We start from the raw sequence: 24,538 nt of genomic DNA, 5'->3' as shown, positions 1-24,538 counted from the left end.
TTAAACCAAATATTGAATATTCCATACTTTTTCTATAATTTGAAATGCCACCTTTTGTCATATAAAGTCCCACACATTTATTAATCCATTTCTGTGTTCTCTATTCTGTTCCACTGATTTATTTTCTATTCCTGAACCACTACAATGCTGGTTTAATTGCTATGGTACTGACAGCTTTCTATAGTGCCATTTTTCAACCTTCCCTGTCCCTCCCTAAAAACACAATACTGCTGGGCGAAGTGGCTCATGCCTATAATCCCAGCATTTTGGGAGGCCGAGGCGGGTGAATCACCTGAGGTTAGGAGTTCAAGACTAGCCTGGCCAATATGGCGAAACCCCGTCTCTACTAAAAATACAAAAATTAGCTGGGCATAGTGGCCCATGCCTGTAATCCCAGCTATTCGGGAGGCTGAGGCAGGAGAATCGCTTGAACCGGGAGGTGGAGTTTGTAGTGAGCTGAGACCACGCCATTGCACTCCAGCCTGGGCAGTAAGAATGAAACTCCGTCTTAAAAAAAAAAAAAAAAACCACCACTACCCTATAAACATAGAGGCAAAGATGAAAAGATGAAAGAGACTGCAGGTTACATACACTTATACCCAGTGCTAAAATTTTTTTCTTCCCACTCAAAAAGTCTGCCCGACTTTAAGATAAGTATTCTGTACAACAAAGACACACTCCTTAGTGTGACACTGAAAAGCTCCCACTATCTGGTTCTAACCTAAATGGCAACTAATCTGATTAGCTTTCCTCCTCATCTGGCCGAAGTAATTTAATTGCTGTCTTCTGAACACAGAATGGACAACCCTAACTCCATGTCTTCACTTCCTGAAATGCTTTTCTTCCTTCATTCTGATTTCTGTATTTAAAGCTGTCTTCTCCCATGAAATTTTCCTAGATCATTGTTTCTGACATACACTGATTTCATTTTCCCCTGCATCTATAGCATTTACTATACTTCTCAGCATAATTTGCCTAATGGTAGCTTACACTACTTACTTTTTTCCTTGAGCTACTTTATTAATTAGTATTAAGCTCAAAGTTTTGATAAATAGCTCCAATTTTATTTGTTAATGTCTTTATTATAGCTTTATTTTTAGAGACAGGCTCTCGCTCTGTCACTCACCCAGGCAGGAGTACAGTGGCGCCATCACAGCTCACTGTAACCTCAAACTCCTTGGCTCAAGCGATCCTCCCACCTCAGCCTCCTGAGTAATTGGGACTACAGGTACACACCACCAAGTCAGGCTAATTTTTGTATTTTTAGTAGAGATGGGGTTTCACCATGTTGGGCCAGACTGGTCTCAAACTCCTGACCTCAGGTGATCCACTCGCCTCGACCTTCCAAAGTGCTGGGATTACAGGCGTGAGCCACCACACCCAGCCAATATGTACTTGTTTCTGAAATACTTTTTCTTTATCGTAAATATTCTATAAACAACCTAACTTGAAGTTAATCTCAAGGGTCAGATCCTCTCATAGCCAGAGATAACTTCCCCAGAAGGAAAAATCTAAACTCCATTATTTCTTTGGCTCAAAGACTAATGCTTTAAACATGAAATGTATTTCTCAGAGGACCTGAGATTTCATATTCATTGTAGTCTCATTGTTCATGAAATCAACTTAAAGATCCATTGGAGAATATTAAAAACAATAGCTACTTCCTGTTGTCAAACTAGACTGATGACCATTCTTACACTTATAGAAGTGAGATTAAAACAAATCAAAACCAAAATTAAAAGCTCAACTACAGAAGTACACTGCAGTTTCAGGACATTTAATGCAACAGAGTGCAAAGTCACAGTCAGGAGAGGAGCCAGGTTTCCTTCAGTCTGGAAAAAGCCACCAATCTCTACCAAGAAATCAAATGAATACCCTATTTGACTTTCTTTCTTCATCAAACTTCCCAGTCAAAAAGTATTTATCACATCAAGGCATCACACTTCAAATATATAAGTGCTTTATGTAAATGCACTTAGTACAATAATACTTCATATGAGTAGATAACTCCACCACTTACAAAGCAATTTCATTTTCATATCTGATTTAATCTTCACAAATACCCCCCTAAAGGCAGCTTGCTATTATTTACAAATTCCAAATGAAAACAAACAGAAAATTATAAATAATTACTTCCTCAACATTATTAAAAATCCTCTGATTTCAAACCTAATGCTCTTTTTACATTTCAACATGCTGGCAATATGAACCAGAAGTAAGATTTTGTAAGATTTTAAAAGAATAGTGATTTGGGTAAGTACTTAAAAAAGAAAAAAGATTTCAGGCTTTCTGTGATGACAGAAAAAAATACTTAACTCACACTTCTTATTTTCTAATACTTCCTCAGGTAATTCTATAGGCCCTTAAAGAGCTTTCCACACATTAAATACCCTTTGGGGGAAAAAAATCCCTTTATTTATCACTTAATTACAATTCTTCCCATATTATAGGGCTGAATTTCATCTTAGAAATCAAATTGAGAGAAAATATGGCCAAGTTTATCTGGTGCAATACATTGCAAATGACCTTTGAAACCAAGTGTTTTAGTCTAGTTAAAATTACGGAGCTGTCAGGAAGGAAATTTGTGAAAATGTAATCCTTTATCACTTACAATACTGCAACTTCCTCATTTTCCCCACAAAGAAACACAAACATAATTCAGCCTCCAGCAGTTCTGCACTGTTAGATGAGTCTGCATTTTTTGTTTAAAGTACCTTGGACTCAACAGGCCTTGCTGCTGTGTTCATGTTCTTAACATGTTCAAAAACTACTACTTCCATGATTTTAGCAGTTCATATGCACCTAATTTTTAAAAGTCTTTCTTTAACTTGAATAAGAATATAATTATACAACTCATACAACAATACTGTGGAATGAGTTAGTAAATCAGATATGTTAATCAATTATGAATTTTTCTTATGCCCTGTGAATAGACCCAAAGCCTAATAACATATTGAGCCAACTCAGTACACAGAATATACAAAATTATAAGGTAAAAAATATTGAAAAGAAATGGACATTTGGAGTAGGCAAGCTCCAAAGAAGGCAACTTAAGAAAACGAAGTATGGTCGGGCGCGGTGGCTCACGCCTTTAATCCCAGCACTTTGGGAGGCCGAGGCGGGCGGATCACGAGGTCAGGAGATCGAGACCATCCTGGCTAACACGGTGAAACCCCGTCTCTACTAAAAATACAAAAAATTAGCCGGGCGAAGTGGCAGGCGCCTGTAGTCCCAGCTACGCGGGAGGCTGAGGCAGGAGAATGGCGGAACCCCAGGGGGCGGAGCCTGCAGTGAGCCGAGATCGCGCCACTGCACTCCAGCCTGGGTGAAAGAGCGAGACTCCGTCTCAAAAAAAAAAAAAAAGAACACCATAACCTGAAAAACAACGTGTTACAAGTGTTTTTTGTAAAACTCTTTAGAATAGATATTTTATCAAGTGTTAATGGACACTTGGTGTTAAGGTAAACCCCCTTAATTTTTAAGAGCCGATAGTAGCAAAAAAAAAAAAAAAAAGGTACTGTATATTACTAAGGAAGAACAATGTAGCCCTTTACAACAGACAGCAAAATGTGGGCCAATGATTTTACACTACTTACCAGTCCATATCCAACATAACCATAACAAAAAATAAAAACAAATAGATATAAGCCAAAATATCAGACATATAAAACATGGTACTCAACGTGATTCAATGTTAACAAGTTTAAGATTTTCCAGGCTTAAGTGAAGAAAAGCTAAGCACTTTCACCTCTGATTTAACTGTACAAGGTGAAAAGAAACCAGATCAAAAGATGGGATGTACAGGCCAGACATGGAGCTCTCATGCCTATATCCAGCACCCTGGGAGGCTAAGGCAGGAAAATCGCTTGAACCCAGGAGTTCAAAGAGACCAGCCTGGGCAACATAGCAAGACCCTGCCTCTACATAAAATTTTATTTTATTTTATTTTTTTGAGACGGAGTCTCGCTCTGTCGCCCAGGCTGGAGTGCAGTGGCGCGATCTCGGCTCACTGCAAGCTCTGCCTCCCAGGTTCACGCCATTCTCCTGCCTCAGCCTCCCGAGTAGCTGGGACTACAGGCGCCCGCCACCACGCCCGGCTAATTTTTTGTATTTTTAGTAGAGACGGGGTTTCACCATGGTCTCGATCTCCTGACCTCGTGATCCGCCTGCCTCGGCCTCCCAAAGTGCTGGGATTACAAGCGTGAGCCACCGCGCCCGGCTACATAAAAGTTTAAAATTAGGGCCAGGCGCGGTGGCTCACGCCTGTAATGCCAGCACTTTGGGAGGCCCAGGCAAGCGGATCACGCGTTCAGGAGATCGAGACCATCCTGGCCATTATGGTGAAACCCCATCTCTATTAAAAATACAAAAATTAGTCGGGCATGGTGTGCCTGTAATCCCAGCTACTCGCCTGTAATCCCAGCACTTTGGGAGGCCAAGGCAGACACATCACTTGAGGCCAGTTCACAACCAGCCCGGCCAACATGGCAAAACCCAGTCTCTACTAAAAATACAAAAATTAGGTCAGGGGCAGTGGGTCACGCCTGTAATCCCAGCACTTTAGGAGGCTGAGGCAGGCGGACCACCTGAGGTCGGGAGTTTGAGACTAGCCTGACCAACATGGAAAAAACTCTGTCTCTACTAAAAAATACAAAATTAGCCGGGCGTGGTGGCGCATGCCTGTAATCCCAGCTACTCGGGAGGCTGAGGCAGGAGAATCGCTTGAACCCAGGAGGCGGAGGTTGCGGTGAGCTGAGATCTTGCCATAGCACTCCAGCCTAGGCAACAACAGCGAAACTCCGTCTCAAAAAAAAATTTAGTGGGGCATGGTGTCACATGTCTGTGACATGTGACAGCTACTGGGAGGCTGAGGCACAAGAATCACGCTTGAACTCAGCTTGAATCGCACTGTAATCCCAGCTACTAGGAAGCAGAGGTTGCAGTGAGCCGAGACTGAGCTACCATACAATACAGCAAGACTCTGTCTTAAAAAAAATATTAGCCAGGCCTAGACCTGGTGACATGTGCCTGTGGCCCCAGCTATGTGGGAGGCTGGGTTGGGATCACTTGAGCCCAGGAGGCCGCAGTAAGTCGTATCTAGGCCACTGCACTGCAGATTAGGTGACAGAGCAAGACATCGTCTCCAAAAAATAAAATGAGATCTACAAATGCTACGAATTATCAGATCGTTATTTTCTTAGAGTCCAACTAATTCATTTATTGTCCCTACTCTCCAAATAATTTACACTTAAATTCATACAGTCTACAGATGCAGCAACAGGGACTTTGCCTGTGTTTTTTACTGTTGTTGCTTCTTTGGTGTGTTTGAGACAGTCTCACTCTGTCACCCAGGCTAGAGTGCAGCGGCATGATCTCGGCTCACTCCAACTTCCATCTCCCGGGTTCAAGCGATTCTCTTGCCTCAGCCTCCTGAATAGCTGAGATTACAGGCATCCGCCACCATGCCCAGCTAATTTTTGTATTTTCAGTAGAGACAGGGTTTTGCCATGTTGGCCAGGCTGGTCTTGAAGTCCTGACCTCACGTGATCCGCCTGCCTTGGCTTCCCAAAGTCCTGGGATTACAGGCATGAGCCACTGCACTAGGCCCTTATTTTCTTTTTAAAGTGATGTTCATAGAGTCCATAAATGGAATTGCTGCCATTTTTGCATAAGGGTGGGGCTTTCCACTAGAAAGTGAAAAAAATGATATACAAACTCTCAAAGTGCTGTTAACACTTGCATCCTTTTTTAAATGTTTTTTCTAGAGAAAACTTGAAAAATACAGGAAAGTACAAGAAAAATCATTTCTAGTTTCACTATCTACACTTTTATAACTGTGAATATCCTTTATTTCTTCTTTCTTCTTTTTTTTTTTTTTTTTTTTTGAGATAGTCTCACTCTGTCACCCAGGTTGGAGTGCAGTGGCCAGATCTTGGCTCACTGCAACCTCTGCCTCCCAGGTTCAAGTAATTCTCCTGCCTCAGCCTCCCAAGTAGCTGGGATTACAGGCCCATGCCACCACGCCCAGCTAATTTTTGTATTTTTAGTAGAGACGGGGTTTCACCATGTTGGCCCGGCTGGTCTCTAACTCCTGACCTCAGGTGATCCACCTGCATGGGCCTCCCAAAGTGCTGGGATTACAAGCCTGAGCCACCACTCTGGGCCCTTTAACTCATTTCTAAAAGAAGTATGTTCACTTTTTGTTCCACGGTTTACAAAATTGCAATTACACTATTTTCTAAACTGCTTTCATCTAAGAAGGAGTATTTCCCACACCTTTAAATTGTATTTGGGCTGATTTTTAATAGCTTTTTTGATTGAAATTCCGTCCTTAGCGTAAAAGGTTAAAAATTATGAATTAAGGCCCGGCGCAGTGGGTCACGCCTGTAATCCCAGCACTCTGGGAGGCCGAAGTGGGCGGATCACGAGGTCAGGAGTTCGAGACCAGCCTGGCCGACATGGTGAGACCCCCGTATCTACTAAAAATACAAAATTTAGCTGGGCGTGGTGGCAGGCGCCTGTAATCCCAGATACTCGGGAGGCTGAGGCAGGAGAATCGCTTGAAACTGGAAGGCAGAGGTTGCAGTGAGCCGAGATCGCGCCACTGCACTCCAGCCTGGGCAACAAGAGCGAAATCCCCTCTCAAAAGAAAAAATATATATGAATTAAAATAATACCCTCACCATCTCCATCTTCTGCTATATGACCTGAACTCAGAAAAGAATAGTAAACCATTCACACTGGATGTGTGTGATAAATATCCCCTGAGACGTGTGGGACCCAATATGATTCTAATCTTAAAAGATACGATGCGTTAATAGCGATATTTCAAGCACTATCCTGTAGATTGGAGGAGACAAATCTAAAATTCATAGTACTATAGTTAGCTATTCTAGCTACAAGAATGCCCCACTGTGTTTTTCAATAAAAGTAGAGCAGAACAGTGCAAATTTCACCACTCAACAAAATACCTTACTTGGCGCTCCCAATAGTGCTAAACATAAACAACGCGTACAAGGCACTGCATGGGACAGCTGCTAAGGAGGACAAATCGATTAGGGAGACCAAAGCTAAAGGAGGCCAGTGGAACTGGAGAAGGATATGGAGAAGTATTTGATCATCATCAGGCTGGCGTGCGAGAGGAAGTCTGCGGGCATTATTTAATATTTAATTTTTCTATTCCTGACATCACGGGGGCTCAAACGTCATCAAAAGACAGGCTGGCATTAAACCCGGCAGGGTGACGCACATAACATCTTACCATATGGATTTTCATCAGTCCAGACCGACAAGCACCTCAAAACCTGCCCAGTGAAGGAAGAAGGGTGCCCCAGGCCGTCAGCTCTCCCACCCTTGGCGCGCAGTTCGGTATAGCACTCGGGGTTTGGAGGCTGCAAGACCACCGGACCGGACGCCCCAGGGTCGGCTCGGGCCTCCGGGGCTGTGGACTCGCGCACGGCCCGAGGAGGTCGCCCGTGCGGCCGCCGACACCAGGCGTCAAGTCCCCGCCCGAGCAGCCCCAGCCTAGGAGGCGGACCCCGCCACTGCTCCTCTACGGAGCCGAGCGTGTCGGCCAGGGACTCAGACAGTCGGCACAAACCCCCTCCCGGGGTCTAAGCCCGCCTAGTACAGTACCTGAAGGGGCAGCGCCACCTCCGCCCGATTGTGCTGGCTGCCCCAGTGGCGGCGGTCACAGCTTGGGCGCCAGTGACGCCTCTTATAAAAACAACAACCTGCTCCCAGGCGTCGGCAGCCGGCAGGCGGTGCCCGGCTGGGTGCCGCAGTGCATGCCGGGACGCGTAGTCCCGCTTGCGCCTCCTGCCCGGCAGCGGTGAAGAGAAGAACTACCACTCCCGAAAAGGAGCGCAGGCCGCCGCCGGGCGGCTGCGGGAAGCTGGGCCAGGCGGCCGCAGATCCCCACAACATCCGGGAGCCGGCGACCACTTCCAGTTGCTATGGATACGAGTTCCAACCTCCAGAAAGAATTCGTGGTTTCACCCGGGAAAACAGCTCCCGAGATTAAACGGATAGGTTTACACATACTGATCCACCCAGCTATTCATCTTCTATTTGCTGCTTTAATTGGGTGCGGTTAAAAGGCCACGTCCCTAGGCGTTCACCGGCTTTCTTGCCATCTGCTGCGTGAAAACTGACTTTGCCAAAAAAATTTACAAAGAAGATAGCGAAAATGACAGACCGCGACCCAGTGAGTTTAGGCAGAGGGCTAGATGTTTGGGAATGCTGGTATTCGCTGGTATAATTTGAGGCACCACCTACTCCCACCACCCCCAACCCCACAACTCCGAAAAGCACTTTACAAGGCAACTACTGAGCTTTTACATTTACACTTGTAAATGCGCGTTTCCTTAAGTCCGAATAGCCTCTGAAGGTGTAAAGACCATCGGGATTGTATGCACTCATAGCCTACTACTGTTGCAAACTGTTCAGTGCTGGTTTTGGACAAGAAAAACGTACTTTGTTAATTGTATACTTATTTAAATTGTACTTTGTCAAAGAAGGGAGTTGTTTTGAAAAAGGATTTGGTGGCCGGGCGTCGGGGCTCACGCCTGTAATCCCAGCAATTTGGGAGGCCGAGGCGGGTGGATCACCTGGGGTCAGGAGTTCCAGACCAGCCTGACCTACATGGTGAAACTCCGTCTCTACTAAATACAAAAAATTAGCCGGGAGAGGTGGCGCGTGCCTGTAATCCCAGCTACTTGAGAGGCCGAGGCAGCAGAATTGCTTGAACCTGGGAGGCAGAGGTTGCAGTGAGCCGAAATTGCGCCACTGAACTGCAGCCTGGGCAACGAGCAAAATTCCGTCTCAAAAAAAAAAAAAATCTTACATTTAGATTCACTCTTTACAGAAGCAATAAAAAGTTTAGGTTTCATTCTCTGTCCCCTAATCGTGGTAAAAGTAAATAAATAAATGAAAAAAATTAATAATAAACGTAAACATCAGGAAGGAAGACGGTGGGCCTGAGCAGAGACAAGAGTGCCTCAAAATTAGACCTTTTTTATTTTTGCTTTTCTATTAACTATATTCAACATCAACAGTGACATCAAAAAATCTTAATTTTACAATTACAGCTTCTGCAATGGGCATTATTAATCAATGGCTTATTTTCATTTATCTTTTTAAGTGTATATGTAACTATACCGAAGGACTTCGAAAAGTCAAAGTGGTCTGGCTTTCTCTAACTTTAACTGAAAATTAAATTACTAAGAAAGCTAATACCAGCTACTGGTAGATTTTTATACCTTTCAAGCCACTTTCACAGGCCAATTTTAAGATGTAATTTCTTCTGAAAAATCATTTACAATTTTAATTAACCTTTTTATCATTTAATAAAAGTTGATGACGTGGCAGATAATTTTTTTTTTTTTTTTTTTTTTTTTTTTTGAGATGGAGTCTTGCTCTGTCGCCCAGGCTGGAGTGCAGTGGCGCAATCTCGGCTCACTGCAAGCTCCGCCTCCCGGGTTCACGCCATTCTCCTGCCTCAGCCTCTCCGAGTAGCTGGGACTACAGGCGCCCGCCACCACGCCCGGCTAATTTTTTGTATTTTTAGTAGAGACGGGGTTTCACCGTGGTCTCGATCTCCTGACCTCGTGATCCGCCCGCCTCGGCCTCCCAAAGTGCTGGGATTACAAGCGTGAGCCACCGCGCCCGGCGTGGCAGATAATTTGAACTCATCCTTTTATTATTCTTTATATTGGCTGTTTGTTTCCTTCTTAACTGTAGTCAGTTTGAACTGCACATTTTAAGAATATCAGGTTTGGGCCGGGCGCGGTGGCTCACGCTTGTAATCCCAGCACTTTGGGAGGCCGAAGCGGGCGGATCACGAGGTCAGGAGATCGAGACCACGGTGAAACCCCGTCTCTACTAAAGATACAAAAAATTAGCCGGGCGTGGTGGCGGGCGCCTGTAGTCCCAGCTACTCGGAGAGGCTGAGGCAGGAGAATGGCGTGAACCCGGGAGGCGGAGCTTGCAGTGAGCCGAGATTGCGCCACTGCACTCCAGCCTGGGCGACAGAGCGAGACTCCGTCTCAAAAAAAAAAAAAAAAGAATATCAGGTTTGAAGAAGGTGAAACCCATATAAGAAAACTGCAGTGGTTGTCTATGATGTAAAGTATAAAGCAATGGGCCTTTTGTTTCTGAATCTATAAACATTTGTGAATTATCCTGCAAATCTAAAAAATTTTTAATTTAAGATTTAACTTTTCCAGATTTTGTGGTGCTAATTATGCCAACAAAGTTTATCAGCTAATTTGTCTTCTGTTTTTACTAGATTTCGTTTTCTGCATTATGTTTTGAGCCAAAGCTGATCGAAATTCTAGAACCAGTAGTAAGGAGGGTCATTTGATAACAAGAAGAGTTCTCAGCTGGGCGCGGTGGCTCACGCCTATAATCCCAGCATTTAAGGCCCAGTACTTTGGGAGGCCGAGGCAGGCGAATCACCTGAGGTCGAGAGTTCGAGACCAGCCTGACCAACATGAAGAAACACCGTCTCTACTAAAAATACAAAATTAGCCGGGCGTGGTGATACATGCCTATAATCCCAGCTACTCGGGAGGCTGAGGCAAGAGAATCGCTTGAACCCGGGGGGCGGAGGTTGCAGTGAGCCAAGATCACGCCATTGCACTCCAGCCTAGGCAACAAGAGCGAAACTCCATCTCAAAAAAAAAAAAAAAAAAAAGAGTTCTCAATGACTGGAGATAGTATTAACAACAACAACAAAATCAACAAGTTGCCCTGGGCAACCTGCTTAGGTGCCCATAAAAGTCAATTACAGTGGTACTTTTCTGCACAAGTCACAGGGCCTCCACCTTCCACCTGTAAAGCTTTCCCCTGTGCTGAGGAAACCTAGAAACTTTGAGAAAAGCTGATCAGTTGAGATACCATCAAAATTTTAAAATTCTTTTGATTTACTATTATCCAGTATCTGTGTTGTTAATATTTAAAACAAATTAATAAGCAGTATCAAAAAGAATAAATAGCAAGATCTGATGAGAATAACATTGATGACATTCAGTGAACCTGAGTTCTATTTCCAGCTTTGCCAACTACAAACTTGAGTATTAAGTGAATATTAGCAAACCATATTATGCTAATACAAGGTTATTAACCTGTACGTTTCAGAACTGATTCTGGAAGATCATACATTGAGGTAAACCTGAAAAAAAATAAAATAAAATTTGGTGAGGCACGGTGGCTCATGACTGTAGTCCCAGCACCTTGGAAAGCCAAGGCAGGCGGATCATCTGAGGTCAGGAGTTCGAGAACAGCCTGGCCAACATGGTGAAACCCCATTTCTACTAAAAACACAAAAATTAGCCAGGTGTGTTGGCAGGCACCTGTAGTCCCAGCTACTCTGGAGGCTGAGGCAGGGGAATCACTTGAACCCGGGACGCAGAGGTTACAATGAGCTGCGACTGCGCCACTGCACTCCAGCTTAGGCGACAGAGCAAAACTCCATCTCAAAAAATAAAATAAAATAAATAAAATAAAATAGTGATAAAAATTGATTCAATTTGGCCACGTGCAGTGGCTCACACCTGTAATCCCAACACTTTGGGAAGCCAAGGCAGGTGGATCACTTGAGGTCAGGAGTCCGAGACCAGCCTGGCCATCATGGCGAAACCCCATCCCTACTAAAAATACAAAAATTAGGCTGGGCACAGTGGCTCACGCTTGTAATTCCAGCACTTTGGGAGGCCGAGGCGGGTGGATCATCTGAGGTTGGGAGTTCGAGACCAACCTGACTAACATGGAGAAACCCCATCTCTACTAAAAATACAAAATTAGCCAGGCATGGTGGTGCATGCCTGTAATCCCAGCTACTCGGGAGGCTGAGGCAGGAGAATGGCTTGAACCCAGAAGGCGGAGGTTGCGGTGAGCTGAGATCACACCATTGCACTCCAGCCTGGGCAACAAGAGCAAAACTCCTTCTCACAAAAAAAAAAAAAAAAATTTAGCCAAGCGTGGTGGCGCGCGCCTTTAAGCCCAGCGACTTGGGAGGCTAAGGCAGGAGAATTGCTTGAACCCGGGAGGCAGAGGTTGCAGTGAGCCAAGATCACACCATTGCAACTCCAGACTGGGCAACAGAGTGAGACTCTGTCTCCACAAAAAAAAAAAATTGATCCCATTCATATAGGGATTCACCATTTACATCAAATTTTCTTTCATTTAATCTCCACAACCATAGAAACTATGGCAGATTTTTATTTACCAGTTTTACAGATAATATACAAATAAAGGTGAAATGATAAAGTGTGAGAACCTAGGTCATAGTTGCTGCCTTGTGCTACTCTTCCAACACATCACGTCCAGCCCTCTTTCGCTTATGATTATCACTAAAGCAAAACATGAAAACACACTATACTACACTATGATTCTGCCTCAAGCTTATAAAGTTAATAAATTCTGTAGAGTTGGTAGAAGAGATCTGAGAGGTCAAATAATCCAGGCTCCACATTTTACAAACAGATTTTAGGCACAGAGAATCTAAGTGACTTGTCCAAGTTTAAATTGCTTTACATTTGATTCATATTTTCAGTCCCCTTATTCATGGAAAAATACTTTCAAAAACTTTAGTAGGGCGGCCGGGCGTGGTGGCTCACGCCTGTAATCCCAGCGCTTTGGGAGGCCGAGGTGGGAGGATCACGAGGTCAGGAGATTGAGACCATCCTGGCTAACACAGTGAAACCCCGTCTCTACTAAAAATACAAAAAATTAGCTGGGCAAGGTGGCGGGGGCCTGTAGTCCCAGCTACTCGGGAGGCTGAGGCAGGAGAATGGCGTGAACCCCGGGGGGCGGAGCCTGCATTGAGCCGAGATCGCGCCACTGCACTCCAGCCTGGGCGACAGCGAGACTCTGTCTCAAAAAAAAAAAAAAAAAACTTTAGTAGGGACACTATTCGGGTAGAACATTAATAATTGACTGAAAGCTGGACACTGGTGGCATGTGCCTGAAGTCCCACCTTGAGAAGCCAAGGCCTGAGGATAACTTCAGCCCAGGAGTTCCAGGTTGCAGTGCACTATTATCCCCTTTGTGAACAGCCAGTGCACTCCAGCCTGGGCAACAAAGTGAGATCTCTGTCTCAAAAAAAAAAAAAAAGTTGATGAAGAGTAGACTGAATATGGTTTTATAGTACTTTTAAGTTAAAAGCTGGGGAGTAACATGGTAGCTCATGCCTGTAATCCCAGTGCTATGGGAAGCCAAGGCACGTAGATCACCCGAGGTCGGGAGTTTGAGACCAGGAGTTCAAGACCAGCCTGGGCAACATAGCAAGACCTCATCCCTACAAATAATTATAAAAATTAGCTGGGTATGGTGGTGTGCCTGTAGTCCTAGCTACTTGGGAGGGTCACTGGAATCCAGGAGTTTGAGGCTGCTGTGAACTATGATCACTACTGCACTCTAGCCTAAGTGACAGAGAAAAACTTTCTCCCTTCCCCACACCAAAACAGTTAATTAAAAGCTGCCCTTTAGGAATGTTTTTAAGGGCCGGGCGTGGTGGCTCACGCCTGTAATCCCATCACTTTGGGAGGCCAAGGCACGTAGATCACCCGAGGTCGGGAGTTTGAGACCAGCCTGAGCAACATGGGGTTTTTTTTGAGATACAGTCTTTTGCTCTGTCACCAGGCTGGAGTGCAGTGGTGCGATCTTGGCTCACTGCAACCTCCGCCTCCAGGGTTCAAGGGATTCTCTCCTGCCTCAGCCTCCCGAGTAGCTGGGACTACAGGCGCATGCCACCACGACCAGCTAATTCTTGTATTTTTAGTAGAGACGGGGTTTCACCATGTTGTCCAGGATGGTCTCAATCTCTTGACCTTATGATCCGCCCACCTTGGCCTCCCAAAGTGCTGGGATTACAGGTGTGAGCCACTGTGCCTGGACTAAACATTGTTATATTAATTTATCAGGCCATCATCAATGCACAGTGCTTTTCAGTGCCAAAATTATGTATCATCTATATATAAAATTACATATATATATATTTAATTTACATATTACATTGTAGTAAATGGCACCACCATCCACCCAAGTGTTTGTCCAGAAACCTGGAAGTTATCCTAGATCTGTCCCTTTCCCTCACCACCTACTATATATTGTCATCATTACTCAGGTGGACTACTGCAGCTCTTCACCACATTCACACAGGCCCTAACAACAGCCAAAGTAATTTTACTAGAATTTTATTACATCATGTCACACCTCTCCTTAAAACCCTTCAATAACTTTCCATTGCTTTTACAATAAAGATTCAGATTTTAAACACGGTCAACAAAACCCTAAGAGATCTGACACCTAGCTGTCTATTCTGATCTCATGACATTTTCACCCTAATTTACTTGACTTTTGCCATACTTTGTCCCCGCCTCTATCTTTTACTTCTTTGCCTTATAGTCAGTCTTAGATTGAATGGTACTTCAGTGGAATGGCTTTCCCTAACCCCCAACACTAGATTAGAACCCTCATTCTGTCCTCATTAATATCTTGTATTTTTTTCTTCATAGCAGTTATCGCAATTGTAATTATTCAGTTAGCTATGTAATTACTTGTTTAATGGCTGCCCACATACCCAGGCTAACCCTGGATGTTTATCTTGTTCATTTCTCACTCTAAAATCAAGCTGTACCTCCTCTTCTAACTATGACTTATACAGATTTTTCCCTATGATTTACAGATTTTTAAATAAATTCTCATAGTTCTAGTACAGAATGTTTAAAAAGCTACCTTATGCATATTTTTCACAAGTTTGCTCTGTGTACAGGTGTATGTGATTTTAACGGTAGTCTTCAATGTCAAGGGAAGAGGCCACCAAACAGGCTTTGTGTGAGCAATAAAGCTTTTTCATCACCCGAGCGCAGGAGGGCTGAGTCCGAAAAGAGAGTCAGCGAAGGGAGATAGGGGTGGGGCTGTTTTATAGGATTTGGGTAGGTAATGGAAAATTACAGTCAAAGGGGGTTATTCTCTGGCGGGCAGGGGCAGGGGTCACAAGGTGCTCAGTGGGGGAGGTTCTGAGCCAGGAGAAGGAATTTCACAAGGTAATGTCATCAGTTAAGGCAGGAACCGGCCATTTTCACTTCTTTTGTGATTCTTCACTTGCTTCAGGCCATCTGGATGTATACATGCAGGTCACTGGGGATATGATGGCTTAGCTTGGGCTCAGAGGCCTGACATTCAATGCCCTCAAGAGAACAGAATTCCTGAAAATGGGAAGTTGGTGGGACTGAATTCAATTTTATTTTTTTCAGAACTTTATAATAGAGAATGATTTTATGTGTTTATCTTTTAGGATAAGAAAAGTACTTCACCTTCAAATTCAGACACAGAAATGAAATCTGAACAACTGCCTCCTTGTGTGAACCCTGGCAATCCTGTGTTTTCATGTATGTTGGATCCAAAGACACTCCAGACAGCCACCTCACTATCAAAACCTCAAATGATTATGTATAAAACCAATTCAAGTCATTATGGTGAATTTCTACCTATTCCACAGTTTTTCCCCTGCAATTATACTCCAAAGGAGCAAGTATTTTCAAGCCATATCAGAGCAACTGGATTTTATCAAAATAACACTCTAAATACTGCACCTGACAGAACCAGAACTCTTGATTTTCCTAATATTCAACACACTCTATGAAAATATATTCCTTTGTATATTGAATATATTCCTTTGTATATTGAAGAGAAAATATACTCGGGAAAAATGAGTGTTAAATCTAAGGGTAGAATACCTAATTAAGAAGATAAAAAGTTTTGAATCAATTTTTAAAATAAGTTAAAGTATTTCAACTGATAACTACATGACAGAGACTTTTTAAATGAAAATATGTTCAAAATAGCAAAATAGAAGGTAGAAAGTGTTTTAGTCCATGTAATCCAAAAGCTTCAAAAGCCTTTCATATTTTATTTACTTATCTATTGAATATACTTATCAAGACAAAGGAACACAGGAGCTGTAAGAAAAAAAATTGATATAAGGAAGCTTCTGACCAACAATTTCACACTTTTTTTTTTTTGAGATGGAGTCTCGCTTTGTCGCCCAGGCTAGTGTGCAGTGGTTGCTCACTGCAACCTCCGCCTCCCAGGTTCAAGCAATTTTCCTGCCCCAGCCTCCCGAGTAGCTGGGATTACAGGCATGAGCCACCACGCCCAGCTAATTTTTTGTATTTTTAGTAAAGACGGGGTTTCACCCTGTTAGCTAGGATGGTCTCAATCTCCTGACCTGGTGATCCGCCCGCCTCGGCCACCCAAAGTGCTGAGATTACAGGTGTGAGACACTGTGCCTGGCCAACACACTTATATTTTTTATTTTTGGAGACAGGGTTTCACCTTATCTCACCCAAGCTGGAATGCAGTGGCATGATCATGGTTCAGTGCAACCTTGGACTCCTGGGCTCAAACCATCCCCCACCTCAGCCTCTCGACTAGCTGGGACTACAGGCACCAACAACCATGCCCCCAGCTAATTTGTGTGTGTGTGTGTGTGTGTATGTGTAGATGGAGTCTCACTGTGTTGCCCAGGCTGATCTCAAACTCCTGTCCTCAAGCAGTCATCTTGCCTCGGCCTCCCAAAGTGTTGGGATTACAGGAGTGAGCCACACTGCCCAGCCAATTTCCCACTTTTAACATTTTGTTAGTTCCCACTGCTAGGCTGGTGGAAGAGAGAACTTGTAATTTATTGATTCACTTAGCAAATATTTTTTGAACCCTGACTGATGGCAGACTGTACTATTCAAATAGAGATACAGAGATAAAAGACAGTTATTTTTGTTTTAATTAACAATATTGGCCGGGTGCGGTGGCTCACGCCTGTAATCCCAGCACATTGGGAGGCCGGGGCTGGTGGATCACCTGAGGTCAGGAGTTCAAGACCGGCCTGGCCAAAATGGTGAAACCCCATCTCAACTAAGATACAAAAAAAGTAGCTGGGCATGGCGGCGGGCGCCTGTAATCCCAGCTACTTTGGGAGGCTGAGGCAGGAGAATCACTTGAACCCAGGAGGTGAAGGTTGCAGTGAGCCGAGATCACGCCATTGCACTCCAACCTGGGCAACAAGAGCAAAATTCTGTCTCAAAAAAAAAAAAAAAAAAGTATTTTGGGAGAATGAGATTAGCAAATTAATATGTGATAATTTTTGTAATGTAAAGTAGGCAGTATACACAGGCCTTTCAGACAGAGACAGAATTGCTCAAATTGAGACCAGAGAGATCAGGAGAAGTGTCCTGGAGAAGATAAAGCTAAATCAAAAGAAGGTTATTCTAGGGAGAAGAAACTATATGGATAAAAGTACAAAGATGTGAGATAATGTGGTATATTTTTATAAATGCAATTAATTTTATATATCTTCAACATAGTGTGAGCAGTGGTAGGTGACAGGCTATACAATTCTTTAAAATCTGTGATTCTACTGCACACACAGATTTATTTCAGCTGCCATCTGTTTAAACCATGTTGATAATTGGGTCTGAGTACCTTTCTGGAAAAAAAAAATCATTGTTATTTTCCCCTGTTGGTTTCAGTTCAGGATATTACCATCAATTAGAAAGAATAAATTTGTGAGTCATCAGGGGATTATAAAAGTTGAATCTTCTAATCATAAAAGTTGCTTGATGTAAGGAAACAGCTCAAACTCTGCAGACTCATCAACTTCTTCCAATTACCCCCAAAACTGATATTTGGTAAAGGCACAAGCAAGAAGAAAAATTAATTTTTTTCACTTCCTCAAAACATCAAATAGTGAGGCACTGCACAAGATGTCCAAGTGAATTATGCAATAACATTTTAGTTTATTAGCCTGTTCTTGCAGTATAAACCATACAAACCATTTCCCCCTTCACTGTAGGTGCCCAATTCATGGCAAGTGAATTTACCTTTTTATATGTAGAATCTAGATACTAACCTAAAATTCCTGCCTATGGCAGTGGTGCACCGTTTGGTCATTTTTGTTGTTGCTAAAATTCTCAGGATTGGCCGGGCACGGTGGCTCACACCTGTAATCCCAGCATTTTGGGAGGCCGAGACAGGCAGATCACTTGAGGTCAGGAGGTCGAGACCAGCCTAGCCAACATGACAAAACCCCGTCTCTACTAAAAATACAAAAAATTAGCCAGGCGTGGTGGCGTGTGCCTATAGTCCGAGCTACTTGGGAGGCTGCGGCAGGAGAATCGCTTGAACCCAGGAGGCAGAGGTTGCAGTGAGCCAAGATCACACCACTGCACTGCAGCCTGGGCAACAGAGTGAGACTCTCTCAAAAAAAAAAAAAAAAACTCTCAGGATATGCCGGGCACAGTGGCTCACACTTAAAATCCCAGCACTTTTGAGAGGCCGAGGTGGGCGGATTACAGGAAGCCAGGAGTTCAAGACAAGCCTGGGCAACATGGTGAGACCACATCTCTACTAAAAATACAAAATGCTTAGGCAGGCAGGATGGTGCATGCCTGTAATCCCAGCTACTCCAGAGGCTGAGGCACAAGAATCTCTTCAACCTGGGAGGTGGAGATTGCAGTGAGCTGAGATCATGCCACTGCACTCCAACCTGGGTGACACAGGGAGACTTCATCTAAAAAATAATAATAATGAAATTATCAGGATAAGTAGCTGAAAATCAAGCATATCATCTGGAATTTCATTATGTACACAGTCATTCAGTGCCTACTGAAGTCCCAGGACTGGCTGGGCATGGTGGCTCACGCCTGTAATCCCAGTACTTTGGGAGGCTGAAGCGGGCGGATCACCTGAGGTCAGGAGTTCAAGACCAGCCTGACCAACATGGAGAAACCCCGTCTCTACTAAAAATACAAAAAAAAATTAGTTGGGCATGGTGGCGCATGCCTGTAATCCCAGCTACTTGGGAGGCTGAGGCAGGAGAATCTCTTGAACCCCCCCAGAGGCAGAGGTTGCGGTGAGCCGATATCATGCCATTGCACTCCAGCCTGGGCAACAAGAGGGAAACTCCGTCTCAAAAAAATGTATAATAATAATAATAATAAGGTCCCAGGACTATACTAGGCACTAGAAGCTAGTCCCAATGGAGCTTAGGTTCTAATGAATCCCAGCAGGAGAAAACCAAAAAGCATGTATAAATATATATATTTTATATATTTACAAATAAAAATACACATGAATATATACATAAAAACATATGATAACATACATAGGTAACTATGTAAATATATATGGCTACATGTATAGAACATGCCAAGCGATAAGTGTTATGGGAAAAAATATAAAACAGAGTTAGGAGGAAAGTGAGTACTTCAGCAAGGAGTTACTTTAGGTAGGTTGGAAAGGGAAGGTTTCTGATAAGGAGATGTCTGACCACACCCTCTAAAGGAGGTTAAGAGAACATCTGAGGAAAGTCAGGCTGATGTAAGGCAATTGAATATACAAGTTGAATTCAAGGGAGAAGCCCAAATTGAAGATAATCACTTGGAACATGTTGGGCCGGGCGCGGTGGCTCACGCCTGTAATCCCAGCACTTTGGGAGGCCGAGGCAGGCGGATCACAAGGTCAGGAGATCGAGACCATCCTGGCTAACACGGTGAAACCCCGTCTCTACTAAAAATACAAAAAATTAGCCGGGCGAGGTGGCGGGCGCCTGTAGTCCCAGCTACGCGGGAGGCTGAGGCAGGAGAATGGCGTGAACCCCGGGGGGCGGAGCCTGCAGTGAGCCGAGATCGCGCCACTGCACTCCAGCCTGGGTGAAAGAGCGAGACTCCGTCTCAAAAAAAAAAAAAAAAAAAAAAAAATCACTTGGAACATGTTATTTAAAATGATTAAACCAGACAAGACTACAAAGTGTAGGTAGAAAACAGACCTGAGGACTATGCTTTAGGGAAAACCACCATTTAGAGGTCAAGGCAAAGAACAAGAAGAAACAAATGAGACCAAGAAGGAGTGACTAGTGAAGAAAGAGGAAATAAGACTGTGAGGCCTGGAAGCCCAGCTCGTTTCAAGGAGAGGGAATGACCCAGCAGTGTGAAATCATCTTGGGAGATATAGCATATGAATTGAGAACTGACCTTTGATTAGGCAAAGCAGAGGTCATGGATGACTTCAAACAGAATTATTTCAACAAGGCCAGGCTCGAAGGCTCACACCTGTAACACCAGCCCTTTGGGAGGCTGAGGTGGGCAGATCGCCTGAGGTCAGGCGTTTGAGACCATCCTGGCCAACATGGTGAAACTGCGTCTCTACTAAAAATACAAAAATTAGCTGGGCGTGATGGCGGAAGCCTGTAATCCCAGCTACTCGGGAGGCTGAGGCAGGAGAATCGCTTGAACCCAGCAGGCAGAGTTTGCAGTGAGCCAAGATCACGACATTGCACTCCAGCCTGGGTGACGAGCGAAACTCCGTCTCAAAAATAAATAAAAATAAATAAATAAATAAATAAATAAGTATTCCTCTCTACAACAAGAAGTGGTAGAGGAAAACTTTATTGGAATAAGAAAGAACGGAAGAACAGGCCGGGCGCGGTGGCTCACGCCTGTAATCCCAGCACTTTGGGAGGCCGAGTCGGGCGGATCATGAGGTCAGGAGATCGAGACCATCCTGGCTAACACGGTGAAACCCCGTCTCTACTAAAAATACAAAAAAAAAAAAAAAAAAAAAATTAGCCGGGCGTGGTGGCGGGCGCCTGTAGTCCCAGCTACTCGGGAGGCTGAGGCAGGAGAATGGCGTGAACCCAGGAGGCGGAGCTTGCAGTGAGCCGAGATTGCGCCACTGCACTCCAGCCTGGGCGACAGAGCAAGACTCCGCCTCAAAAAAAAAAAAAGAAAGAACGGAAGAACTCAAAACTAATTTTAAGTAGTTTTGCTGCACACTGAACAGATAAATGGGGCAATAGCTAGATGTAGAGCCAAAGGTTTGTTTTTTTTTGTTTTTTTTTTAAGATACGATATACTATAGCATATTTTGTATTCTTTTTGAGTTAGGGTCTCCCTCCGTCACCCAGGCTGGGGCACAATGACACAAGCACAGCTCACTGTAACCTCAACCTCAACCTTGACTTCCCCAGCTCAAGCGATTTTCCAACCTCAGCCTCCCAAGTAGCTAGGACTACAGTCATGCACCACCATGCCTGGCTAACTTTTTTTCTATTTTTTGTAGAGATGGGGGTCTCACTATGTTGCTTAGGTTAGTCTTGGACTCCTGGGATCAAGTTATCCTCCCACTTCCTCCCAAGTGCTAGGATTATAGGCATGACCCACCACCTCCCAAAGTGTTGGGATTATGGGTGTGAGCCACCACGCTGACCAGAGTATTTGTATTCTGATTAGAACACATTTTGAGAACTGCTGACCTACAGCAATAAGATGTAAATATAGCTGAAGATAACTAGAGAGCAATGTTAGTCCTTAATATCAACTAAAAAAGCTAAAGTAACGCCAGCGCAGTGGCTCACACCTGCAATCTCAGCACTTTGGGAGGCCAAGGCCGGTGGATCACTTAAGATCAGGAGTGCGAGAGACCAGCCTGGCCAATATGGTGAAATGCTGTCTCTATTAAAAAATACAAAAATAGGCCAGGCACGGTGTCTCACACCTGTAATCCCAGCACTTTGGGAGGCCAAGGCGGGCAAATCACCTGAGGTCGGGATTTTCGAGACCAGCCTGGCCAACATGGTGAAAAGCCATCTCTACTAAAAATACCAAAATTAGCCGGGCATGGTGGCACATGCCTGTAATCTCAGCTGCTTGGGAGGCTGAGGCAGGAGAATCACTTGAACCCAGGAGGTGGAGGTTGCAGTAAGCCTAGATCACACTACTGCACTCTAGCCTGGGTGACAAAGCAAGACTCTTGTCACACACATAAAAGAGACTATTAGGTCATGGGGACACCACGCTCTTGAATAAATTAAAGCTGTTAATACAGAAGTGAGTTAGTTATTGCAGGACTGGGTTAGTTATAAAAGAGGGGAGTTCAGCCCCCTTTTCCTTTCCTCTCTTCTTGCATGCTGTCTTACTATGCGATACCTTCTGCCATGTTATCATATAGCAAGAAGGCCTTCACCAGATGCATGTAGTCCCTTAATCTTGACCTCCCAGCCTCCAGAACCATGACCAAATAAATCTCTGTCCTTTATAAATTACCTAGTCTGTGGTATTCTGATGCAGCAGTGGAAAATGAAGTAAGGTACCTACTTTTTCCCTAGATGGTATGTGCAAAATCCTTTGCCCTTATTTCCCACATGGATGAAATTTGTTGGAAAGCACTTGGCTTGCTAGTGATTAAGAGGTCTCTCCTTGACCAAACTCTAGATAGGCTCCTGTGAACCACTTTTTCGACTAGGCCCCATCCTTGCACCTTGCTGTTTGTCCAGGCTAGAGTGCAGTGGCACGATCTCAGCTCACTGCAACCTCTGTCTCCCAGGTTCAAGCGATTCTCCTGCCTGTCTCCTGAGTAGCTGAGATTACAGGCATGCACCACGCCCGGCTAAATTTTGTATTTTTAGTAGAGACAGGGTTTCACCATGTTGGTCAGGCTGGTCTCCAACTCCTGATCTCATCATCTGCCTGCCTCAGCCTCCCAAAGTGCTGGGAATACAGGCGTGAGACCCTGTGCCCGGCTGCACCTTGCCTTTTTTTTTTTTTTTGGAGGTGGAGTTTTGCTCTTGTTGCCCAGGCTGGAGTGCAATGGTGCATCCTCGGCTCACCGCAACCTTCACCTCCCGGGTTCAAGCAATTCTCCTGCCTCAGCCTCATGAGTAGCTGGGATTACAGGCATGTGCCACCACGCCTGGCTAATTTTGTATTGTTAGTAGAGATGGGGTTTCTCCATGTTGATCAGGCTGATCTTGAACTCCCCACCTCAGGTGATCCACCCACCTCGGCCTCCCAAAGTGCTGGGATTACAGGCGTGAGCCATCATGCCCAGCCACATACCTTGCTCTTAAGAGCCCAGTCATGGCAAGAATCCTGCCAAGTTCCTTTAGCCAGAATCCCCACCGTCAATATCTGATCACCCTTGATATTTGACCAGATTCCTCATTCCCTACCATCCCCCCAGTGATACCTATCTTCAGCAAGAAACCTGTTAGGTCAATTTAACCAGAATTCGTCTAACCCCTAATGTTTTCTCTTAGTAATGTTTCATCTACTGACCACCTTCATTACCCAACCTACTCCTTGGCTATAAATCCCTACTTGTCCATGCCATATTTGGAACTGAGCCTAGTTCTTTTTCATGTTTTATTTTTTTTTTTTTTTTTTTTTTTGAGACGGAGTCTCGCTCTGTCGCCCAGGCTGGAGTGCAGTGGCGCAATCTCGGCTCACTGCAAGCTCCGCCTCCCGGGTTCACGCCATTCTCCTGCCTCAGCCTCTCCGAGTAGCTGGGACTACAGGCGCCCGCCACCACGCCCGGCTAATTTTTTGTATTTTTAGTAGAGACGGGGTTTCACCGTGGTCTCGATCTCCTGACCTCGTGATCCGCCCGCCTCGGCCTCCCAAAGTGCTGGGATTACAAGCGTGAGCCACCGCGCCCGGCCCTTTTTCATGTTTTATTATCAGGCCTCACAGGAATGAAAAGAACTGAGCCTCGTTCCACGCTGAGGTCTCTTTTTCCTTATTATAAGTTACTGAGTAAAAGCATTTTTTTTCACTTTAACTACTGTTCAACTCTGATTTTCGTCTACACTAGGGAACCAAGACAGAATAGGTTTATATAACACTAAACTACTAGACAATATCTCTGTATTAGGACTAATATTTTGACCTCTGTCAGCAAAGAGCTAACATGTGGAAAAGAAAAATCATCCCAAACCTGGTCTGGGACAGAACCCTTTTGCTTGATATAATTCACAACCTCTTTCTGGGATGTGTTAAATAAAATGTATGGAAGGCCACTGATTTGGACTGAACCTCTTGCACTAGTGTAACTGCCCAATGGGTTCACCTTGCCTGCTGCCTAGACAGAGCCAATTTATCAAGACAGGGGAACTGCAATAGAGACAGAGTGATTCACACAGAGCCAGCTGTGCAGGAGACCGGCATTTTATTACTAATCAAATCAGACTGCCCAAGCATTTGGGAATCACAGTTTTTAAGGACAACTTGGGGGGTCGGGGGGAAGCCAGTGAGCCAGGAGTGCTGATTGGTTAGGTAGGAGATGAAATCAATAGGAATTGAAGCTGCCCTCTACGCTGAGTCAGTTCCTGGGTGGAAGTCACAAGATCGGATGAACCAGTTTATTGAGCTGGGTGGTGCCAGCTGATCCAGCAAGTGCATGGTCTGCAAAATATCTCAAGCACCGATCTTAGAAGCAGTTTAGTGAGGGTCAGAATCTTGTAACTTCCAACGGCATGACTCCTAAACCATAATTTCTAATCTTATGGCTAATTTCTTAGTCCTACAAAGGCAGTCTAATCCCCAGGCAGGAAGGAAAAGGTTTTGGGGAAAGGTTGTTATCATCTTTGTTTCAAACTATAATCTATAAACTAAATTCCTCCCAAAGTTAGTTCAGCCTATGCACAGGAAGGAACAAGGACAGCTTAAAGGTTAGAACCAAGATGGAGTCTGTTAGGTTAGCT

The 24,538-nt window shown here is 44.4% G+C and overlaps 3 protein-coding genes across 14 annotated transcripts in view; 1 reads left to right on the top strand and 2 right to left on the bottom strand.

Moving 5' to 3' along the window:
• Positions 1-7,802, bottom strand: part of CCPG1 (cell cycle progression 1) — a 56,863-nt gene extending 49,061 nt beyond the window's left edge. For 6 of the 9 annotated variants that reach the window (XR_010120804.1, XM_055279206.2, XM_063639397.1 and 3 more), the window contains exon 1: positions 7,636-7,802. The gene's annotated coding sequence lies outside the window, so the exon portion shown is untranslated. The other 3 variants (XM_055279207.2, XM_063639398.1, XM_063639400.1) reach the window with 1 other exon arrangement.
• Positions 7,803-7,912: 110 nt separating this feature from the next.
• Positions 7,913-15,894, top strand: PIERCE2 (piercer of microtubule wall 2). Its single transcript, XM_055279229.2, has 2 exons — positions 7,913-8,206; positions 15,302-15,894. The coding sequence occupies exons 1-2, from the start codon at positions 8,189-8,191 to the stop codon at positions 15,647-15,649; spliced, it is 366 nt and encodes a 121-aa protein (XP_055135204.2). The 5' UTR covers positions 7,913-8,188; the 3' UTR covers positions 15,650-15,894.
• Positions 14,112-24,538, bottom strand: part of DNAAF4 (dynein axonemal assembly factor 4) — an 83,954-nt gene continuing 73,527 nt past the window's right edge. For 2 of the 4 annotated variants that reach the window (XM_055279221.2, XM_063639421.1), the window contains one exon: positions 14,112-15,212. In XM_055279221.2, coding sequence (XP_055135196.1) covers positions 15,114-15,212 — 99 coding nt within the window. In that variant the 3' untranslated portion in view covers positions 14,112-15,113. Of the gene's footprint in view, positions 15,213-17,438; positions 17,489-24,538 lie in introns of those variants that run through there. The other 2 variants (XR_010120805.1, XM_055279219.2) reach the window with 2 other exon arrangements.

The sequence above is a fragment of the Symphalangus syndactylus genome, chromosome 5 (assembly GCF_028878055.3).
Source record: "Symphalangus syndactylus isolate Jambi chromosome 5, NHGRI_mSymSyn1-v2.1_pri, whole genome shotgun sequence".
Lineage (NCBI taxonomy): Eukaryota > Metazoa > Chordata > Mammalia > Primates > Hylobatidae > Symphalangus > Symphalangus syndactylus.
The sequence above is the reverse complement of the archived record's forward strand: the minus strand, read 5'-3'. Positions and strand labels throughout refer to the sequence as shown.